The sequence below is a fragment of the Primulina eburnea genome, chromosome 8 (assembly GCF_022965805.1).
Source record: "Primulina eburnea isolate SZY01 chromosome 8, ASM2296580v1, whole genome shotgun sequence".
NCBI lineage: Eukaryota > Viridiplantae > Streptophyta > Magnoliopsida > Lamiales > Gesneriaceae > Primulina > Primulina eburnea.
The window spans coordinates 5,551,728-5,567,387 of record NC_133108.1 but is presented as its reverse complement, the minus strand read 5'-3'; the positions used below and the strand labels follow the sequence as shown (position 1 = coordinate 5,567,387).

The 15,660-nt window shown below is 35.9% G+C and overlaps 2 protein-coding genes across 4 annotated transcripts; both read left to right on the top strand.

The window, feature by feature from the left end:
• The first annotated feature begins 1,037 nt into the window (after nucleotides 1-1,037).
• On the top strand, nucleotides 1,038-4,961 carry LOC140838678 (cationic amino acid transporter 1-like). 3 transcript variants are annotated; one of them, XM_073205152.1, is made up of 3 exons: nucleotides 1,038-1,181; nucleotides 1,570-2,022; nucleotides 3,372-4,961. In XM_073205152.1, the coding sequence occupies exons 2-3, from the start codon at nucleotides 1,593-1,595 to the stop codon at nucleotides 4,757-4,759; spliced, it is 1,818 nt and encodes a 605-aa protein (XP_073061253.1). In that variant the 5' UTR covers nucleotides 1,038-1,181; nucleotides 1,570-1,592; the 3' UTR covers nucleotides 4,760-4,961. The 3 variants fall into 3 exon arrangements, with proteins under 3 accessions (XP_073061253.1, XP_073061254.1, XP_073061255.1); XM_073205153.1 differs by having other exon boundaries at nucleotides 1,051-1,181; nucleotides 1,517-2,022; XM_073205154.1 differs by having other exon boundaries at nucleotides 1,113-1,129.
• Nucleotides 4,962-6,311: 1,350 nt separating this feature from the next.
• On the top strand, nucleotides 6,312-12,834 carry LOC140838677 (30-kDa cleavage and polyadenylation specificity factor 30-like). The gene is made up of 7 exons (XM_073205151.1): nucleotides 6,312-6,812; nucleotides 7,280-7,663; nucleotides 9,247-9,409; nucleotides 9,542-9,655; nucleotides 10,404-10,472; nucleotides 11,204-11,290; nucleotides 11,832-12,834. Exons 1-7 carry the CDS (start codon nucleotides 6,427-6,429, stop codon nucleotides 12,693-12,695), a joined length of 2,067 nt encoding a protein of 688 aa, XP_073061252.1. The 5' UTR covers nucleotides 6,312-6,426; the 3' UTR covers nucleotides 12,696-12,834.
• Nucleotides 12,835-15,660: the final 2,826 nt, after the last annotated feature.

Here is a 15,660-nt window from a genome sequence, read left to right as displayed (position 1 = left end):
TATTCCATGTTTGACTTTAAAATTGAAAAATAATTTATTTTTATTAAATTGCGTACTTTTGTTCAACTAATATAAACTATTTTTAATATTTTGTTAATTTTTTTTATAAAGTTTACTTTTTTATTATTGTTCATTTAAATAATTTTTTAAATATTCATAACTTCATTGAAACAATTTAAATTTGAAAAAATTCAATTGTATATGATAATAGGATATTTGAGTAAGGTATGGGTATCCGATAATCCGATGGGTATGTGGATGAGGATGAAATTCAATACCCGATGGATATGGGGATGGGTATGGGGATGAATTTAATAAATGGGTATGGGTCGGATTTGATAAATCCGACCCATACCCTACCCATGGCCATCCCTACTCTAAAATTTAAAAAATACCCTAATTTTTTATTTATGAAGTCAACTATTTAGTCGACAAGTCCATTCTGTAAAGCTCTTTGAAGAAGACCTCCAATCAGCAATCATACCCTAGTGCTATTAATTCTTCTCACACGATACGCGTAAATTTATTACATTACAACCTTTATTTAAAAGGTTACTCATTAATGAGATAAGAATTATCTCAACCATTAATCTCTAGAGTATATTTTTACAATATTTCAGTAAAATATATTCCATGCGATAATCAATTATGTAACGTCAGCTAATATCTTCTCACATCATCTCGAACCTTTCATAAAGGAGGCAATTACATTATAACTTTATGTAAAATGAGCATGACATAAAAGACACCGTTATAATTTGTACGTGATATATACGTAAAATAATGACTATTACGTATGTTAATCATGATTATAATAATTAATAAATCAAGTCGATTGATAAAATTTTGTTATAATTTTTAATTATTATTTGAATAAAAATAATTCAGTTACATTAAATACTTGATTTGTATAAATAATATATAAAATTTTGAATTTTTAAAATAAATTAAATTTAAATTATAATTAATGATCCAACTAAAATATAATATGTACTACTACAAATTCAACCCATACGTTCCTTATAAAACCCATGCTTTAATGCTGACATAGTTGAAATCATTAATAGGTTCACCCCGTCAACGTAGCACAGCCTGTCACCGATCATTGTTTCCGCCTGATTCCTCGGCGGTGAGCTCTGTCATACACTACCCCTCTCTCTCTCTCCACGGTCCACAACCAGGTACACACGAGTTTTATGTTGCCGGAATTCGAGTTCTGTGATTTTAATGTTGTTATTTACTAAAGATTGAACTGTAAGATTATGCGCAAGTTTATTAGTTTCTTCTTGTTTAATTCTGTAGTGAATCTGTTTTGGGATTGAATCGCATGCATCTGCGGGCGTATACATTACACGTTTGTTAGACGGCATGGTTAAACGTGCTTTACGTCTTTTTGTTTCTTCGATTGTGTTATTTCAGTATTAATCACCTACCGAACTACTTCATCGTCTGCTTTTTCAGTTAATTTATTGCTTCAAGAGATTGTTTGGATTACTTTTTTGTTTTCCTGGTCTAGATCTGTTAAACGATCGTATTTGAGAGAACTTAGTTCGTGTTTCAATTTTGCAGGTGTAAACGGGAAAGTACTGAAGATGGAAGGAGGAAGCCAAACCAACGGAGGAGGGTCATCGGGGAAGTTGAGTCGGTGGAGATCAGCGTGCTCGTTCACAAAAGACGACTTCTTCCCGGAGGAGTCGTTCAAGAGCACGGCCAATTACGTGAAAGCGTTGAGACAGACTCCGGTTCGATTAGTGGACCGGATTCTGACCAGGTCGAATGTTCAGACGGAGTTAGAGGTGAAGGCGAGAAGTGCGAACGAGATGAAGAAGACGCTTTCGTGGTGGGACTTGATGTGGTTCGGCATGGGCGCCGTCATCGGCTCCGGAATATTTGTTCTCACCGGCCAGGAGGCCAATCGAGATGCCGGCCCCGCCGTCGTGCTATCTTACGTCATTTCCGGCCTCTCCGCCTTGCTTTCTGTATTCTGCTACACCGAGTTCGCCGTGGAAATCCCCGTTGCAGGTACACGCATTCACCAATCACTTCACACTGCTTTGGGCTTTTTAACAAAACTACATCCGCCACCTCATTCAAATGTGTGCTCATATACACATTATATTAATACTTTAATTATCTCACACAATTATTTAAACATTAATAAATAACACTAATTATTTGTAAATTTTATTAATTAATCGATCATTCATTTTTATTTATATTAAATAAAAAATAATATTATTTTTAAATATATTTATTATTTCACATTATTTCATTTTATTTTAAAAAAGATTCATGAAATCTTCTATTTAAGCTTCAAACAAAGAATTATACGAGTTTGTCACATTTATTGTTGAAAAAAAATATTAAAAACATTTAAACAACATTATTATTTTATTAAAATATATTTAAAAAAATGTAAAAGATTTTTTTAAAAAATAACCTGTTAGAAAATGCTCAAAACCATCGCTCTGAGTTTTAATAAATTTATTAAAAAATAATAAAAAAAGGTTGGGAGAAGAGAACACATTGGTTTGAACACCAAAATGTTCCAAGGAAATATATTATTGCGGATATTTTTCTTTTTGTTTTGTCTGCTGGAAAATGAATCGCATCAAAGCCTTCGGATATTGTTTGTTTTATGTTTATGATATTTATTTTAAAATAAAAATAATTGTTTCGGTCAACATATCTAAATTTATGACATCTCATTTTTAAGATAAAAAAAAAAATGAAAACTCTAATAGTGTGAGACGGTTTTACGGGTCGTAATTTGTGAGACGAATCTGTTATTTGGGTCATTCATGAAAACGTATTACTTTTTATGCTAAGAATATTATTTTTTATCATGACTATCGATAGGGTTGATCCGTCTCACAGATAAAGATTCGTGAAACCGTCATACTCTCAAATATAATGATTGAACTAAAACTGAAATAATGATCGGATGAATTGCGTGGCGTGTTTTTGCAATTTTTTATTTTTTGAAAATTAATAAATTTTTATAATTAATTTGATTTATATTAAAATAAATATGAAATTATAATTATAAAAATTGACCAAGGATATTTCTTCAATTTTGGAAATTGTTGGTCAAATTGTATAGATATGATGAGCTGTTTTTCCACAAATTTTGGCCCCATCTGCAAAAGGATTTGCGGCCAGTTGACGTTTACGTGCCGTAGTTGGGCCAAGAAAACCCGCCTCATTCGTTGACATTTCGCCTAGTCGACAACCTCAAATCCCCGTAACCTTAGGCGACGACTCCAAAAAAATAGAATGAACTTTTCCCCAACTTTTATCAACATTGGCCCATAAAGCAGTTTAGTGGTAGATAATATTTTTTATGCCACTTTCATCACCAAATGTTGTAGGTGGCTCATTTGCTTACTTGCGAGTGGAGCTTGGCGATTTCGTGGCATTCATCGCCGCCGGGAACATCCTTTTCGAGTATGTCATCGGTGGTGCTGCTGTTGCACGTTCTTGGACTTCCTACTTCGCCACATTGTGCAACCAAAATCCCAAAGATTTTCGCATCCACGCCCATGGACTAGCTCATGGCTACGACCAACTTGACCCCATAGCAGTTGGTGTCATCATAATCATTTGCATCATCGCAGTTCTCAGCATAAAGGGGTCCTCTCGCCTCAACTACATCGCGTCAGTCGTTCACCTTTTCGTCATTGTCTTCATCATCATATGCGGATTTATAAAAGCAGACACCAAGAATTACTCTTCCTTCTCACCATACGGCCCCCATGGAATCTTCAAGGCCTCTGCGGTACTGTTCTTCGCATATGTTGGTTTCGATGCAGTTTCCACAATGGCCGAGGAAACAAAAAATCCTCCCCGAGATATCCCCATAGGTCTTGTTGGCTCTATGGTGATTACCACTTTCTTGTACTGCGTGTTAGCCGTAGTTCTCTGCCTCATGCAACCATACCAGGAAATAGACGTTTATGCTCCTTTTTCGATGGCATTTGTGGCGGTTGGGTGGAGTTGGGCTCAGTATGTGGTTGCAGCAGGTGCACTAAAAGGCATGACATCAGTTCTGCTGGTAGGGGCAGTGGGTCAGGCTCGTTACCTCACCCACATTGCACGCACTCACATGATGCCACCATGGTTCGCCAAAGTTGACGAAAGAACGGGGACACCAATTAATGCCACCGTTGTCATGCTTGCAGCTACAGCAGCCATTGCCTTCTTTACAGACCTCGGCATCCTATCCGAATTGCTTTCAATCTCTACGCTCTTCATCTTCATGCTCGTTGCCATTGCCCTTCTCGTTCGTAGATACTACGTCAGTGGCGAAACCTCCACAGAGAATCGCAACAAACTAATACTCTTCCTTTTGCTCATCCTTGGATCCTCAATTGCCACTGCCATTTACTGGGGTGTAAGTGAGAAAGGCTGGATCGCCTACTGCATCACGGTACCAATACTGATCATTTCCACCTTAGGAATCTGTTTTTTCGTCCCTCAAGCTCGCACTCCGAAGCATTGGGGTGTCCCATTGGTACCTTGGTTACCATCTTTGTCAATTGCTATTAATATCTTCCTTCTCGGATCTCTTAAAAAGGATTCCTTCATGAGGTTTGCAGCGTGGACTGCTTTTCTATTGCTTTACTATTTCCTGTTTGGACTTCATGCATCTTACGACACGGCTATGGCCTCCCAAGCGACGAAGATAGCGGACGCGACATACAAGAAAATCGAAGCCGGAGAAGATTCAACAGCTACTACTACACCAACTGGTTATTAAAGTTTCTTTTACGTGTATAGTCTCCGATCATTGATAAATGTGTTCAAATTTTACACGCTTTGTGTTTCTATCCATTTCAGCAGAATCAACAGTGAATGGTGGATGAGTAATATAATTCAACTATTCGTACGTGAATTACACCCCCAAAGTCACCATATTTCATTACACTTTAATTTCAGATGTCAACTAGTTCATTTCTCTATGATCACATGTACATTGAAGTTTAAACATTCGTTTACACATTAGTTTTGCAAATTACAAAATTCTTCTTCGAAAAAGCATTTGGGATAATTTTGTAATTTTAGATAAAACATTTTAACCAATGTGTAATGCATGTAGTATTTTTCTTAGACAAAAACTTGTGTGAGACGGTCTCACAGGTCGTATTTGTGAGACGGAACTCTTATTTGGGTCATCCATGAAAAAATATTATTTTTTATGCTAAGAGTATTATTTTTTATTGTGAATATGAGTAGGGTTGACTCGTCTCACATGTTAAGATCCGTGCTCTTTTTCTTATATAAAAGATTAGTCATCGTAGTAATTACTTTTGGTGGACACTAAAATGTTTAATTTCATGAGTATCATTCTTATCTATTATTCACTACAAACAACCACTCCATGTTTTACATTATTAAAAATTTATAAACAAAATTCACTTTTAAATTGATCAATTATTCTAAATTGAAAATAATTGCATTTTAAATTTTTTAGTATTATTTGATCAACTTTAAAAAAAAAAAAATAACGCAATGTAAGTGAATCTTTCATTAGTCTACATTAAACAAGAGAATATGTCGAGTGACTGTTATATGATTATTGCAATAAAGTAGAAATCAGATACAATTCAATATGTCTTACTATTTAATAAAGGAAGAAGGCCTTATAAAAACCTTGCTTGATATATTTTAAGTGATATATAGTTTAAAATAAATAATAAAGATAAAAGAAAGATGGAAAATATTGCAATAGACTAGATTGTAACTTTTACATTTTAAAACATCCCGTGATTTTCTTCCTAATTATAATTTATTTATTTAGTTTAATTGTCGTAGATTTGTATACAACTTGCAAAATTTTCGTTATTAAAAGTTATTTTAAGAATTACAATATTTTAATCATGTGTGTTTTTGCACGCTAGTAAATTTGTCAAGACACTGATAGACTCATGTGAGTAGGTCTATTGTGTGATGGTCTAACGAATTTTTATCTGTGAGACGGGTCAATTATATCGATATTCACAATAAAAAATAATACTCTTAACATAAAAAGTAATATTTTTTTGTGTATGACCCAAATGAGATCCGTCTCACAAATACGATCTGTGAGATCGTTTCACACAAGTTTTTGTGGAATCATGTAATGAAATTATGAAAATTGCATGATATAAAGATAATTCAATGTTGTTTATTATTTGTAAAGCTTCTGCCATACGTGAGGTGAAACAAATATGCCGGTCCTAGCTATAGGATTTATTATTATTATTATTATTATTATTATTATTATTATTATTTTATTTCCAACGGTTCTAACCCTTCAAGGGGTTAAAGCCCTAGTATATTTTAGGTGTTCTGATAATTTTTCATTCTTTTAGCCCGAACAAGGTACAACAACTGAAGCACAAAGTAACATCGGTAGCAACTGCAAAACTCCTCGATCGGTCTGAAATGGATGATGCAGAAGGGGGTTTAAGCTTCGACTTCGAGGGCGGGTTGGACCCGGGGCCCACACACCCAACTGCGTCGGTACCCGTGATCCAACCATCGCCGGACCCCACAGCGGGTTCCGCATCCGCCGGACTTAGTACCAATAACCCTTCCAACGCACCGGTGCCAGCGCCGGAAGGAATTGGCGGTGGAAGACGGAGCTTCCGGCAGACGGTGTGTCGTCACTGGTTGCGATCGTTGTGCATGAAAGGCGATGCCTGTGGATTCCTTCATCAGTACGATAAATCGCGGATGCCAGTTTGCCGGTTTTTTCGTCTGTACGGAGAGTGCCGAGAGCAGGATTGTGTATATAAGCACACGAATGAGGATATCAAGGAATGCAATATGTATGTCTTTGGTTCCGTATTGCCATCATTTTTTGTTTTTCCCTTTTTGGTCAAGTAAAAATTATATTTCTCTTGCCACTTAAATGCTACCGCTTTAAACGTTATATTAAATTTTGATTTTGATTTTGATTTTGATTTTGATTTTTATTTTGATTTACTTTATGTACCATACCACATTACATTGAACATGGTATTGACTGTGTATCAGTCTGAATCCCTGCTGTGTAGACTAAGGCTAAGGCGTATTGTTTCTGGTCATTCCACGGGGGATCCTGGTAGAATTTTCACAAACAATGTCTATATATTTTTATTGTTATTTTGTTTCTAGATACTTATCATCCGTGCTTAAGCAACGGAATGACTATGATTTCATGGGGAAAAAAAGATTACATCTTTGATTCTTCCTTTTCATAGTTTGCATCATCACCACTTCATGGTTTTTTTTTTCTGATTGGCTTTGTTAACAGGTATAAGTTGGGATTTTGTCCAAATGGCCCAGATTGTAGGTATAGGCATGCAAAGCTGCCTGGACCTCCGCCTCCTGTGGAAGAAGTTCTTCAGAAGATTCAGCAATTGGCTTCTTACAACTACGGAAACTCAAACAGATTTTTTCAAAACCGTAATACTAATTATGCCCAGCCAGTAGATAAACCTCAGTTTCCACAAGGACCCAATGATACAAATCAATTGGAAAAAATTAACACGACAGGGGATGGTAGTGTGCATCATCAACCACAGCTAGGACTGCAGACTCAGCAGCTGGGTGGACAAGCTCAAGGACAGATTATTCCCAATGGCCAGCAAAATCAAGCTCCTAGGACTGCAACACCCCTGCCCCAAGGAACTTCTAGGTCCGTTCAGAACAAGGTCTTTAATTAGGTCACCAAACAGTTCATGTATTTATTTATGGTTGTTAGTTTAAGAGATATTTACAACCTCAGCTGTAGTTACTTTCTCAAGGCCATTGTCATGGACCTTAACTGCTTTCACGTTCTCAATTTCTTCCTATTACTCTCTGGTCGATGTATTTCTTAGTTTTGGTTGTTTGTTTTTTGTCTGATTTTTGTTATTGTACACTATAAAGAGAATTAAATTGATGCACTAACCCTTGTCCATGCTCATAAGCCCATGCAATACTTTTAGTCAATAAAAATAGCTTGTAGTTACTGCAATTTTTAATAGAATTGATTTGAATTCTTACAATTTCTTGGAAAGCAAATATCCTGGTACATTACTCTGACAGTAGAGGAAAGAAGCTCTCTAAGACAAGATATATGTTCTTTTAGCCACTCGGATTACCTGGTCAGAAAAGAATGAAAGAATGAAAAACTTTATTTTTTCATTCTCTCTTTTTCTGAGAACTTTCTTTTCCTATTTTGTCACTTATTTATATAAAATTTTTTATCCAAAAGTGTTTTTAAATCATATAGTCGGTGGGTTTCTTCTATTTAGAAGCTTCCGTTTTCCGAAGGACAAAGACTTTTAATCTTAATTATATTTGTAGAAAGCAAGATTCTGATAATAGCAAGTGGAACGAAGATAAAAAGATAATAATAGAAAACTTTCTAGGCTCCTCTTCTCATTCTTGGTAGACAAATTGAGTGCTCTCTTGGACCAGAGATGTATATTGATGGAAAATAGTTTTTTGTATATGATAACCGATACTTTCTGATTTTTTATTATATTGTATATATGCCCGATGATATTTATAGCCTTAGGCAGTTTGTGCATATTTCATAATTAATTAGGCGTCTTGGTTACCGTAGAATATTTGAATTTATCAGTGGATGACTTGCATTGAAACTTAAAATTATGCCAGGATAATAATGTTAATTTACTCATTGAAACCTTGGTGGCTAGGAATTCCACGGGATAATTCTCATTTGAAAATAAGTTTTCAAGCTTCATAGGAAAAAGATTTCAGTCACGCATATGGATTGTTATAATGTACAATCTATCTTGTGGGAAGATGGAGGAAGAGGGTTGGGGAACCATATTCTTTCGTGATGCCTGTAGTTTTTCACTAATGTAGGAAATCAAATACGGGGATGTCCCGCATGAAGTTAAATATACCAGCGGAAGAAATGAATTACTGTTTTCGATCTTAAGTTTTATACAGCATCATATAATGATCTTTATTTAGGTAAATATCCTTGTAGAGGTTTTTAATCTGAACATGTCTTTTCTCGGTCCCTTAATCTCCCAACTATCAAACCACTCAAGATAAGTTTAATCAGTTGGGGCATTATGACCACTTAAGTCTCTACTAATGTAGTGATCTTTGTATTAGGTAAAATATCCTTGCAGAGGTTTTTAATCAGAACATGTCTCTTCTCAATCCCTTAACCTCCCAACTATTAAACCACTCAAGATAGGTTTATTCAGTTGGGGCATTATGACTTCTAAACTCTCCATGCTCATATGGTTATTATAGGTACTTTGTGGTCAAAAGTTGCAATGTTGAGAATCTGGAACTCTCTGCTCAACAAGGTGTATGGGCAACTCAGCGAAGCAATGAGGCTAAACTTAATGAAGCTTTTGACTCTGTTGAGAATGTCATTTTGATTTTTTCAGTCAACAAGACTAGACATTTTCAGGTGGGTTTTGTATGTTACTGATGACCGGTGTAGTTCTTTTTAATATTAAAGCAAAAATAAGCTTAGGCTCATTCCCTTATTTTAGCAGTGGCACCGATTTATTTTTATAGTAGATATATTGTGGTTTACTAGGGCTGTGCAAAGATGACATCCAGAATTGGTGGCTCCGTCAGTGGAGGAAACTGGAAGCATGCGCATGGAACAACTGCTCATTATGGACGAAATTTTTCTCTCAAATGGTTAAAGGTCCTTGTTGTTTGGAAATGCATTTGAAGTTCAATATATTCTAATTTTCCAAGGGATCATTAGTATTCAATCTATTCTTCTGAGATGAATGAATGAAATTCTTGCTGTTTGATTCTTATCATCACCTTTCTGAGGCACAGCATTTGTCTGGTCAAGTAGCTTCAGTAACCTGTGATATGCATTTTCTTGGTTTGATGATTCATTTATTCTCATCAGATTGTATCTGAGGCTTACATCCCAACTGATGTCTTTAGCTTATTATGACCAATTTCTGGTTTCTATTTATGTCATTAGAAGCCAAATTTATGTTAATTTTTTTTAAGAGTAATATTGGATGTTAACAGATTCTTCATATTTTATGATTTTTTCTATGCCCTCTTTTTTTTGAGCTGTTTTACTTCTTTTTGTCGCATTCTGATCCTAATATGCAGCAAGTATAGTTAGTGATACCAGGTCCTTAGTCTTCATAACATTTAAATAATATCGTGTATGCTTTTTTTTTAACAAATATTTCCAATCCGATTTCCAGCCCATCATATGTTAAAATATGAAAAACAATGTGGAATTCGGCTCTGCTATACTGATTATGGCACCACCACCTTCATTAGTATTTTCATTTCTGCAAGTCCATGGAGCCCTTTTTTGTGTGTGCATTCAGGCCGACTATGTTTTGCTATCCGATGAATAATTAAATGCATTTGTATTAGCAAATTTTAAGCAATAACAAGCCATACCATCTTGCTTGCAGCTCTGTGAACTGTCCTTCAACAAAACTAGGCATTTGAGAAACCCATACAACGAGAACTTACCAGTGAAGGTACGTACTTTACGTTCATCTGTCTTGCTTATTCTTTAATATAGTTTGAACTTTTGAAACTTTATATTTTTCTTATTTCCTACCATTTGATTAGGGAAATGAGTTGATAACTTCCAAGGAGAGCTTATTGTATTGAGGGGTTAATAAAACTCTTTGATCCCTTAGATTATGCTACATTGTAGTTTTCGAATAGTGCAAAGTTCTTAATCTTGTTAATAAGGACCAACTGATAAAAATAAAGCATTTCAAGATTATCAGTTCAATATATCTCTGGACTAATTCCTGTCCAAAGGTACTAATTCTTGTTATTGATCTTGAAAGCTTCCAACATAGGTCAAGGAGCTTACCAATGTTTTGATTTATATTGGTGCTTGGAACACAAATTCCTAAATCAGAATTTCAGATTGATTTTTAATTGAAACCTTAATTTGTGAGTATGTTGTGGAAGGTTATGTACTGAGAGGGGCAGGTGAAGGCAATTTTTTTTCAAAATCTTTCCTAAGTTTGTTGTTCCCATGTTTATCTTAGTCCTAGTCACTAGTGATCATGCATTCAATCACATTCAATCAGTTATTTTAGATGGTTTGTAGTATGTTATCATTTATTTTCCTACCTCATTTTTAATATTTTATATTGTGTAGCTGCCTTTCAAATTCCTGAATCTGAGCAACTTAGCATGCTCTGTAGATTTACAGAATGTTTTTGAACATTGCTTTGTTATTTCAACGCAGATAAGTAGAGATTGCCAAGAACTGGAGCCCTCTATTGGTGAGCAGTTGGCATCCTTGCTCTACCTAGAGCCAGACAGTGATCTTATGGTATTTTTTTTTATCCTTAAAAATTGTATTATAGAATATTTACAGAATTGTTATTACACCTTTTAGGATCAATCTGCAGACGTTTTAAGCTTCCTATCCATCCTCAGTTCACACTGGCTTTATCATTTAATTATAATATCTTGCTAATTTGACCATTGAACGTATCAATGATTTGAATATATTTGAGCCAAGTATCTATTATTACATTATTTTGGCGTCTTGTATTGACCATTTGCAATAGTGTACCAAATCTATTACCTAGAAAAATGACAAATGCCTTCTTATTGTAAATAGTTAGTCCTTGGTTGGAGATTTGGCAGTTTATGCTTTCCTGTCAATATATCCCATCTACTACTTGTTTTATGAGAATGTTGCAGTTATTGGAAACAATGCTGAGGCACAACCACCTTGTTCTGGTTTACATGTGTTCTGAGAAAGCAACATGACTTCATGAGCCATGCAATTGTATAATTTTCAATAATAAATTATGCAGTTTAACTGTTTGAGGTAATACACCCTCGACTGAAATTTCTTTTCCCAGGCTGTCTCTCTTGCAGCAGAATCAAAACGAGAGGAGGAGATGGCACAGGGAGTAAACGTTGAAAATAGGAATGAAAACCCAGATATTGTGCCCTTCGAAGATAATGAGGAAGAGGAAGAGGAAGAAAGTGAAGAAGAAGATGAAAGCCCTGGACAGGTCTTTGGAGCTCAAGGCAGGGGAAGGAGTAGAGGAATGATGTGGCCTCCTCAAATCCCTCTTGCACGCGGATCTCGGCCTTTTGCAGGGGCTCGAGGTTTTCCTCCTAACATGATGGGCGCTGATGGATTTTCTTATCGAGCTATGAATCCCGATGGTTTTCCCGTGCCTGATATTTTTGGTATGGCTGCTCCCCGTGGATTTGGACCATATGGTCCTAGGTTCTCTGGTGATTTTTTAGGTCCTGCCCCTGGTATGATGTTCCCTGGTCGACCTTCGGGTGGATTTGGGATGATTATGGGTCCAGGGAGGGCACCTTTCATGGGTATTGGAGCTGCTGCCATGACTAGAGCCGGTAGGCCAGTTGGTATGCCTCCTTTTTATCCACCACCTCAATCACAACTTCCTCAAAATTCTTATCGAGTTAACAGAGATCAGAGGGCACCAACAGGTTATAGGAGTGATAGCTCAGATCAAGTCAAGGGTCCAGAGATGCTAGGCTCTGGCAGTGGACCAGAAGTTGAAGGGCGATATCAGCAGAGCGGTAAAACTCAACAAGATGATCATTTCAGTGCTGGAAACTACAGGAATGATGAAAGCGGAAGTGAAGATGAGGCTCCCAGAAGATCTAGACACGGAGAAGGAAAGAAGAAGAGGCGTAATTTGGAGGCAGATGCAGCCACTATCTCCGATGAACCCATCCACTGATAAAGTTGCCAAAATGAAGCCTCCGTATTTGTTTGCTGTGAGAGAATTCCTCCAGTGTTCTATGGAACATAAATTTTGCGAATGGGATGTAACTGGAACTTAAGTGAACATGTCAAATACATTATTTAGAAATACTTAATTTACAGTTAAAAGTCCTGCAATTCTCATTTGCAGTGTATCATAAACATAGATGTAGTTAATTGCAGAAGTCGAAGCAGGTAAAACAAAATGGTGACTTCAGTAACTCGATTTACAAATTTGACAACAGAAACCGAATGGACAAAAGCATTTTTAAACAAATTGCACCTTGGAATTAGTAGGTGTAAACAAATTCTGTAAAACATTGTTCATTTCTGCAGCAAGTATGGGTTTACCTTGCTAACAGTATCGACACTAAAAAGGTTAGGCTACGAGTGAATTCATAGGCAGCGGTTAGCTAAGGCCAAAAGGAACATCTTAGCTCACTGTTAGAATCTACAATCTCTTCTTATCTTGACATTCTGCGTGTCGAGAAGAGTCTTCTGTTCCAGCATGAGAATCTACTTTTCTAATGGCTTGTCAACTTCAGCAATTACTGCAGATTGTGAAGGGTTAACATCAGAGACACCATCAGTATGAGAAATATGTACCGGCCCATCAGCAGAAGCTTGTGAAGCATCCGTTTCATCTGGTCTACCATTGGCGGATTGAGCTTGTCATTGCTCGTGAAGCTAACCATTTGGTAATGAGCAATGACTTGAGTCAGATAGATGTATCAGCAGAATTTATGGTTTACAGCGAATCAACTGAATTAGAACTTTCCCTGCACTCAACCCACTCATGTAGTCTGTTAAACCCAATAGATTTGGTTTCTTTCTGGTCGGACTCATGCAGAGTTGGTTTGGTTTCAGGAGGTACAGCACTTACATCATTCAGTTCAAATGATCCATGAGCCTGCACAAAGGAAAATGGCATTGCTTAAACATATGGAAATAAATGAGCATTAATTTGCCAACCATGTTCTGCAAGCAACTGAATCATTAGCATTTTAGCAAGCATAGAAAGCTTCCCCGAACCATTCCCATCATTAATTAAAGGGGGTTCCTCTTGGAAGTATAGTTTAATTTTGGTTGGTGAATGGCAACAATTAAACTGCTTTCAAGTCGTGCCACATTTGATACAACTTTCCAATCCTTGAAAGCTTGTGATACTTGATCCTTACTCGAGATAGTTATAACCAAGGTTCTAAAAAGCGTGAAGCACCCCGAAGCACGAATGTCGAGCTCCAAGCTTTTCAAGCTTATGGAGATTAGCATAGACTTAAGCGTGAAAAAACGTTTTTTATCTTTAGTGTAATTGTAATTATCTCAAAATAATAAATAGATAAAATAATACATAAATATGATAAATTAAAGTCTTATGCAATAATTTTCATATTTATAAAAGCATAAAAATCTCAAAATTACAATCTTTATTTGTTTTTGCAACTAGAACACATTAAAAAATGCTAAATATTTGTCAAATCATTATCAGACATGCTTAACATAGTTAAAATTAAAAAATAAATATCTAAATTATAAACTTAATTTATTATTTTAAAATAAAAAGACATACCTTCAAAATAAAAAAGTAAATAGATGTGATTAATTGTGCTTAAACACACTTAATTAAACGTCTCAATTACGCTTAATTCGATCAAACTACAGTTTAACTGCTTTTTTCCGCTTTCTCCGAAACGGGGCATTTTTGTCAAGCTCCAAGCTTAAGCGGGCTTTTTAGAACACTAGTTATAACCCAAACTTTCCGGGAGTAGTCGTCAATCATTGAAATGTAGTACATTGCTCCACTTTTTGATTCAACTCTTGAAGGTCCCCATAAATCCGAGCGGGGGAGGAAATCGGGACTCCGAGACGTAAAGAGCGGTGTATTTTACTTTTTTATCCTTTATTTAAAACCTAATTTTGTCAAATATTAGTGTATTTAAAATTTAATTTATACATAATGAAGCGTAAAATTTAATTAAATAAAAAAACCTAAAATACTTACCTCACTAGCTCGTTCATAACATCTCACTCTCAGTCTTCCCAATTTCTCGTTCCTCTTGTATCATTTTTCGCATCACCGTTTTTGTCAAATTTGTGTGGTTTCTCAGCTCTCACATACGCTGGAATAATGAGTCTACGAGAAATTGGTTTAGAACAAATCCAAAGAGATAATCATATATTTGTAAGAGCTCAACTTATTATTTTGATTTTTACCACTAAATTTTTTTGCTTGGGTCGAGCTCGACTCACATATTCGGGTAGCATCTTCTTCGATCGATTTCTTGGTTCGACATGTTCCTTACCCTAAATCGATCGATTAGGAGAAGACCACACCGCACCCTAAATCGATTTTTTGGGTCGAGCATGACACCTGGGTCGAGCTAAATGTAAACCTCGACCCAACAGTTGGGTCGAGGCTTGGGGTTTAGGCGAGGCTTGGATCGAATAGGCTACTCGACCCAAATCCCACTTGCTTGACCAAAGAGCTCGACCCACCAGTTGGGTCGATGCTTGGGGTTCCTTCGAGGCTACTCGACCCAAATCTCACCCACTCGACCCAATTTTTGACTATAACAAGACCCAATTTTAATTTTTGACAATTAAACATTTTTTGTGCATGTTTACTTCCCCACGAAACTTGGAAGTGATCAACTCTTTGATTGTAAGTTAACTTTAGGATCAAAATATCTTGAGATTTTTAAGAAAATAGTATCGTTTTTGAATAAAAAGGAAATGGAACATTTGGTCCATCTTACACAATTTGATAATTTAGTTATATGTGCTAAAGATTATACGAATTTGAATTAATTGTTGTAATTTTTGATGAATAAACAGAGTTATGATAGTGGATGTAATGAACATTAGATGATATATCGCAAACGACCCCTACATTTTTCGTTGTTAGAGTATTGTTTGGTCACTGTCCTAAATTATTCTAAATT

Bases quoted from the DNA above. Each gene is read 5' to 3' on its own strand.
- LOC140838678 (XM_073205152.1), top strand. From the start codon at position 1,593: ATGGAAGGAGGAAGCCAAACCAACGGAGGAGGGTCATCGGGGAAGTTG. The intron at 2,023-3,371 runs GTACACGCATTC...CAAATGTTGTAG, and splicing joins CGTGGAAATCCCCGTTGCAG to GTGGCTCATTTGCTTACTTG.
- LOC140838677 (XM_073205151.1), top strand. From the start codon at position 6,427: ATGGATGATGCAGAAGGGGGTTTAAGCTTCGACTTCGAGGGCGGGTTG. The intron at 9,410-9,541 runs GTGGGTTTTGTA...GTGGTTTACTAG, and splicing joins ACAAGACTAGACATTTTCAG to GGCTGTGCAAAGATGACATC. The intron at 9,656-10,403 runs GTCCTTGTTGTT...TCTTGCTTGCAG, and splicing joins TTTCTCTCAAATGGTTAAAG to CTCTGTGAACTGTCCTTCAA.